The sequence below is a fragment of the Podarcis melisellensis genome (genome assembly GCF_964234715.1).
Source record: "Podarcis melisellensis genome assembly, chromosome: 12".
NCBI classification, from domain to species: Eukaryota; Metazoa; Chordata; class Lepidosauria; order Squamata; family Lacertidae; genus Podarcis; species Podarcis melisellensis.
In genome coordinates this window covers 24,263,960-24,271,235 of record NC_138544.1, presented here as the reverse complement: position 1 = coordinate 24,271,235, position 7,276 = coordinate 24,263,960, and the positions used below count along the sequence as shown (strand labels likewise).

At 42.3% G+C, this 7,276-nt stretch overlaps 1 protein-coding gene and 1 long non-coding RNA gene across 2 annotated transcripts in view; both read right to left on the bottom strand.

The window, feature by feature from the left end:
• Positions 1-276: 276 nt before the first annotated feature.
• LOC309353860 lies at positions 277-1,806 on the bottom strand. The gene is made up of 2 exons (XR_014162087.1): positions 1,414-1,806; positions 277-1,056 (listed from the first exon to the last, which is right to left on the bottom strand). It is a non-coding gene; the product is annotated as an uncharacterized lncRNA (long non-coding RNA).
• Positions 1,807-2,007: 201 nt separating this feature from the next.
• The window catches only part of HIBADH (3-hydroxyisobutyrate dehydrogenase), a 74,191-nt gene continuing 68,922 nt past the window's right edge, over positions 2,008-7,276 (bottom strand). Inside the window, exons 7-8 of the mRNA XM_081883421.1 lie at positions 5,371-5,527; positions 2,008-2,893 (exon numbers count right to left, since the gene is read on the bottom strand). Coding sequence (XP_081739547.1) covers positions 2,735-2,893; positions 5,371-5,527 — 316 coding nt within the window. The 3' untranslated portion in view covers positions 2,008-2,734. The remainder of the gene's footprint in view (positions 2,894-5,370; positions 5,528-7,276) is intronic.

Genomic DNA, 7,276 nt, shown 5'->3' with positions numbered 1-7,276 from the left:
GTCAATTCCCCCCTGCCATCAATGACTCATATTTTTCAACAAACTATTCTCACAAATCATTACGTAAAGCACACAGGAATATTTGAATCTGTGTTGATCTTTTCTTTAAAAAGGAAAGTGTGCCTTCATTAGGATTTCTCAACCCTGTCAGAGAAATACCCAGATTTTACTGAGTGATGGCTATTACAGTGCCAACATCACAATTCAAGTTTTACTTAAAAGGTGGAGAGAATCTTAAAAGAATAAACACGCTCAAAAAGCACAAAAGCCAGTAAGTAGGTTTAAAAATAAAAAAATATATATCAAGGGTCTATTTTATGCAGAACTTACAATTTGAACATGTCGGTTTCTTAACCCGTTTCCCAACCTGATTTCCATTAGCAGATAACCATTTATGTGTCTGTGCCATCAACTCAACAAAGTTTCGTCAGGACTTCCCACTGTAGTCTACATCATGGTCCAGGGTCCATAAACATACACACACTTCTAATTTTTCTGAGTGCTATCAGCTGTTGTGCAACAGAACAGTTTGTAGGTTAGGGAAACACACTGTATTTCCTCCTGTGTTTCTTTTTAAGCTGCTCTCATGCCATATATCCACAAACTGCTTTTATAAAAAACCCCAGGAGATTTCAACAGTGGGAGCTGCTGGAGAAGAAAAGCAGAAGTAAAAATTAATGTGTGAATGAGTACTCCATGACAGCAAACGTTTGTGCTACAATTATCATTCCACAAAGCTCTCCGGCCATTAATGAGAGAAACATGAAATGTGTTCTGTGATGTCCTCCTAGGTGCAGCCGTTGGAATGCCACTTCCCCAAACACTTTATTTATTTAAACAGCAAAATTTCAACACCTGTATCCAAAATTTTCTTTCTGTGGGACTTTCCTCCACATCACATCTTGGGGCTTGAGATGTAAAGACTGGGAGAAAGCCCCGATGAACTCAATAAAGCCTCTTTCTGAGTAGACATGTATTGGATTGCAATGTGAATCCGTTGATGGAAACAAACAAATATTGACCTTATTCAAAACAACTAATGGGAATATACTTGCACTATACTTATAAAAGGTAAAGGGACCCCTGACCATTAGGTCCAGTCGTGGCCGACTTTGGGGTTGCGGCGCTCATCTCTCTTTATTGGCCGAGGGAGCCGGCGTACAGCTTCCAGGTCATGTGGCCAGCATGGAGAACCAGAGCAGCGCATGGAAAAGCCGTTTACCTTCCTGCCGGAGCGGTACCTATTTATCTACTTGCACTTTGACATGCTTTCGAACTGCTAGGTTAGCAGAAGCAGGGACCAAGCAACGGTAGCTCACCCCGTCACGGGGATTTGAACTGCCGACCTTCTGATCGGCAAGTCCTAGGCTCTGTGGTTTAACCCACAGCGCTACCCGCGTCCCTACACTATACTTATACTTACATACAATTGTCCTATTCAATGGTGCTGCATCATCCAGGATAAACATGTATTAGGGATTCCTAAACAATACAATGGCCCATAGCTTACTGAAACCAATGGTAAATCTCTACTTGGTCCCCACCATTAAGCAGAGATGGGTGTACTTAAAGAGCACAGCAAAATTACACAATGATTTTCTCCTACCCATCCCTTGCCCAAAGCTGTGGTAATTGCCAGCTCTCATTAACAATTTACTTCTCCTCATGAATAGGTTCAGAGGGTTCCTTCGTGTGCAAAATAAAAAGTATACTCAGGCGCTACGTTTATTATGTAGAAAGACTAACAGGTCTTATTGCTCTGGACTGTAGTCCTCAATGTTAATACATATGGACTGCAGTGAAAGACAAGGGTGTAGGAATGAAAATCACGGGAGACGAGTAGTAGGTGTCATGTGAGAAGGAAAACTTCCCTTTACAAGGGAAACTTTAAAGAATATAATCATCTATAGAGCTTTACACAGATTTTATACAAATACATATATCTGTACACCCAGAGTCCTATAATTAGGGCAGGAAAACAAATGTAATCACACACACAAAAACACATTTAGTGATCATTCACTATCTTGGTTTTTATTTGCCTTCGAAGGCATGGGGTTTATTTATTTAGATTTATAATAATGCAGGATATACCTAAAGCAAATGTGTAACAGTGAGGTTAGTAGACATGAACCTTTTGAAAATATGTGAAAAGGGTAAAAATATATATATAAAAAATCAGATTAGCAAAGATTAATCACACACAGTGTTATTTTAACTATGTCTACCATTTAAAACTGTATAAGCAGCAGCCTTTCAATAAACTCGCAAACCTCTTCTAATATAACTTTCCACCAGCATTTATAATTAGGCCAAAGCGGGATGTAAAAAATATCAGGAAAATTCTTCATGGGAATAATTTTTTTAAAAAGATGAAATGGTTTGTTACTTAGATAGGAAGCTCAGAATCAGTCCCTTAAATCACAGTTACATTTGCACAGTTTAGAACCACGCTCAAGTCATTTTGTATACAAGGATACTGAGTTTTATTTAAACCTGATTACAGGTCATTAATTAAGTCAGTTATGTACCGTAAAGCTAAAACACGCACCAAAACCCTTTCTCTTTATAATATTTCAAAATTAATCCTGGCATCTGCTGTAGCCCAGGAAACTAGAGGTGGGTGAGATCATGATTCATGACCTTCAATTAAACCCATGTATTTGATGAGTAATCGGCAAGAAGGCTCCAAAGACAGTTTGGTTGTTAACAGTGTCCGTTGTCAAAAGAGATTTCACAAGGTCTCCTCTTCACGTAGGAACTGGAACACAGACGAGAAGTCTTTCTGGGAATAGCCCTTGGCACACATGACCCTGTAGACCTGATGGGCTAGAGAGCCCAGAAGGACTGGCGTCTTGGTGTTGGTAGCGGAAACCTGGGCCAAGCCAAGATCCTGGAAAACAAAACAGAATTGGGGGAAGCAGAGCAAAAAAAGAAAGTAAGTAAAACAAGAATTAAAATCCGATTGTTGTTTTTATTATACAGCTTATACAGTGGTACCTCGGGTTACGAACGCTTCAATTTACGTTTTCTCGGGTTACGAACGATTGGAACCCAGAAGTAAGTTGTCCAAGCTCTCGGAGGCCTCCCCGCTGCCTGGAGGCAAACCCGGACATCGGCGGGGCCTATGGAGCTCTCTGAGGCCTCCGCGAATGCCGGGAACCAAGCCCCGACATCCGCGGCGCCTAGAGCAGCTCCGCGAATGCCGGGAACCAAGCCCCAACGTCCACGGTGCCTGCAGGGCTCCGTGAATGCCGGGAGCCAAGCCCCGATGTCTGCGGTGCCTAGAGCGGCTCCGCGAATGCCAGGAACCAAGCCCCGATGTCTGCGGTGCCTAGAGCGGCTCCGTGAATGCCGGGAGCCAAGCCCCGGCGTCCGCGGTGCCTAGAGCGGCTCCGCAAATGCTGGGAACCAAGCCCCGATGTCCACGGTACCTAGAGTGGCTCCGCGAATGCCAGGAGCCATGCCCTGACGTCCACAGTGCCTGCAGGGCTCTGTGAATGCCGGGAGCCAAGCCCCGATGTCCATGGGGTCTGCAGAGGCTTTGCAACTGGGCTCCAGCCGCAGGAGCTCTCTGAGGCCTCCACGAATGCCAGGAGCCAAGCTGATGGTGATTGTGGAAGAGGACCCTCAGCCCCCTCCAAACAGTGAGTGCACATAAGAAAAGAAATGTTAATTTTTTTCATCTAAAATACTGTCTTATTTATTTTATAGTATAGTACATTGATTATTGCTTTCATTTTATGGATCAATGGTCTCGTGAAACAGTAACATTCGTGTTAAATTGCTGTTTTAGGGCGTGTTTTTCATCGTCTGGAACGGATCAATCCACTTTCCATTACTTTCAATGGGAAAGTCCGCTTCAGGTTAAGAAGGCTTCAGGTTAAGAACAGACTTCCGGAACCAATTAAGTACTTAACCTGAGGTACCACTGTACACAGAATCTGGCTTGTCAGAACAATCAGCTGTGATCAGAAACCAAACATTCTTCCAGGAAGGAGTATGGTAGGGGGGAATCCTGCTTAGCGCTGGGTTTGGGTGCACATGAAAACTTCCCACAGAAGGCTCTCTCGCACACCTGGAGCCAGTGACATAGCATGGGTTGCCAGCACGTAGGCACGGGTGAGTGGGAGAGAAATGGACAGAATACACATTCGCATTCAACTGCCCAGTAGTGGCATCCGTGTCACGCAGATGATCACAACCACAGATATAAGAAAAGGAAGAGCAGTTCCGTCGTCTGGAGAGGTCACTTCCTGGTTCGCATGGAGAAGCTGTTTAGTGACAGAAGCGTGAAACCGTATTGAGGCAACATCGGGTGTTGAAATTTTGCACACAGACCCCAAATGAAAGCTGGAAAAGATATTGTACTTGGGACAGCAACAGAGGGAGGAAAAAAAGAACAAACAACTGGGGGGGGGTAGTCAGCCTTTTAATTTGTATTAATTTGTACTAATCTGGTATAATTTGTTAAAAATCCTGGAAAATCAATAAAATATAAAGAAAGAAATTTTGTGCCCCCTAACAATTTTGCACCTGGGGCAACCATCCCTGTGGCCTCCCCATGCTACGCTACTGTCTGGAGCAAGCAGGATCGTCTTCTCTTTGCATCAGCTGGTGCAGGTAAGGGTACCAGTCATGACTGGTAGAAGGCACTTCTAGCCACTGAGGCCAGCTAGGCCTCTCCTCTGGTGACAAAGCTGGATCCAGAAGCTCCCTGAGACCGCGTCTCTTCAGGTGGACTGTAACCCCAGGCAAGGTGGGCGATGGATCCGTTTCTTGGACATGGGAACCACTCACCCACAGTGCCTCCGGGAGTCCAGCTCAGCTGATTTTCCCTTCATCCACCCAAGAACCAGCCTATGTTTTATATGCATTGCATCTTAATTGGTTGGTTTAATGTGTTTTTCCGTGTGACGTTAGCTTTCCCAAGCCCTTAGGATAAATCCTAAGACCAGGGGTCAGCAAACTTTTTCTGCAGGGAGCACTGGTCCACTGTCTGTCAGACCTTGGGGGGGGGGGCTCAGAATATATTTTGAAAAAAATATATATGCCCCACAAATAACCCAGAGATGCATTTTAAATAAAAGGACACATTCTACTTATGTAAAAACACGCTGATTCCCAGATCATCCGCGGGCCGGATCCGGCCCCCAGGCCTTAGTTTGCCTACCCATGATTTAGATGGACGCTGCTTTGAACTGATTTTGTATTTTTCTGTGAAATGCAGGAAAATCTATATACAATAATAGGATATGCTGCTAAAAGTCATGAGCAGGAGAAGGTACTGAAAGAAAACATTTATTCTGTTCAGCAAGAAGGACAAGTAACTTTTCTATATGAGCACATTTTTTCTCCCTATATACGTACCTTGGCCATGAGGGTCGTTCCAAAGCCACCTTGATAATTGTTAGCAGAAGGGACGCCATCCATTACTCCTGGCACTGGGTTGTAAGTATCGCTTGACCAACAACGGCCTGAGCTCATATTTAGGATTTTGGCCAGCAGCTTTGGGTCAAGCCCTAACCTGTCAAAGGTCAAAAGAAGAGAAGTGTTCGTGTCAAAATGCACATGTTATGGGTGACTTATTTTTATATGCGAGGCCCGTGTTGTCATTTCTCTACCTTTATTCCAAGACTTGAAAAATGATCTGGAGCACTGATATGAAGAGAGGGGAGACCCTTCCTTAAATTAAAGGTCATCAATCGTCCATACTCTTTTTGCATGCAAATTGTGAGGTGAAAGTAGGAATAATAATAAAAAACCCAGGCGCTTCAGAGCCAGAGGCTCCCTAGAAGATAATATTATATCCTTAAAATTCAAGTGATATTCTTAGAAATGAGGTGAACCATCAACTGCCAAGTTAGAAGCATGGCTGCTATACACACTACAGTACGAGTAATAAGACTAAGAACTTCTCCGTATTATTATCTTTCTTTTTATTAAATCTTTATTACACTCTCTTGCTCAAGAGGCAAGTCTACACAACACTGTGACATATGCTCTCTATCTATTCAGAGACATGCATTATAGTTCTGGGTCAATTGCTGAGAAGGTTACTGATCCTGATAAAACAAAGCTTGTCCAAGCAGAAACATCATTTGTTCTATCGCCATCACTGAGTTGAAAGAACAAGCCACTATGCAGTGGAGGGTAGTCTTTAAAACATAGTGGAAAATATTTTAATACTGCATGCTGGTTGGTTTTGTGTGTTGTTTTTTTAAAAAAATAGAATCTGGCATGTTCCTGTGGTTGTTGCCATCAAGCTGCAAAGTGTGATTTTATAGCAGTTATACTAGCAGGTATAATCAGAAACAAAAGCTGTTAAAAGTTAGTTTCACATAAATGCTAGGTATGTAAAAAGGAGAGACTTACAGAGATTTGGTTAACAAGAGAAAGAAAAGTAATGGCTCTAGGAAAGCAAAACATCCATACTTTGTAGTTTTAAAACTAGAAGTTAAGTTAATAAGAGAAAGAGAAATAGAACTTTTTATAACATTAACCCCCTGAAAATGAAAACCTCTCAGGAGTTACTGCTTTTGTTAACAGCATTTATCAAGGACTCTTGTCTGAAAACCATACTAGGCAAAAAAAACCAGAATTGTTTTCCATGGTACAACAAACAGTCTGTAGTATGCCACTTAAGAAACACTAAAGCTCAAGTACTAAAGCAATTCAATCCCCATTCATCCACACAAGACATAATGTATTTCTTTGCATTATAAATCTACAGGCTCTGATGCAATTTTCCAAAATCCTTCTAGAAATTCAATATTTATATATTTTAAATAATTTATCACAGTGGTCCTGATTAACAGTCATACTCATATTACAGTCAAACCTCGGTTCTCAAACAGCTCCGTTTTCAAATGTTTTGTTTCCCTAACACCGAAAACCCAGAAGTAAATGCTCCGGTTTTCGAATGTTTTTCAGAACCCGAACGTCTGACGCGGCTTCTGCTTGAGTGCAAGAAGCTCTTGCACCCAATCAGAAGCCACGCCTCGGTTGTCAAACGTTTTGGAAGTCAAACAGTCTTCCGGAACGGATTACGTTCGACAACCGAGGTTAGACTGCATTAGGATTTTACATCACTCTTCCTTACAAAAATAACCAGGGTGGTATACAAAATGTTAAAAAATATATAGAAGTACCCCCTCCAAAAAAAGACAACCCCAGCCACCTAAAATTGGCAAAAGCAGTGGAATAAAAGCAGCAGTAAAAAAATTATAATAGATAGTACAAAGTCTGGGAGGAAGAAAAGGCTACCCTTGGTGCT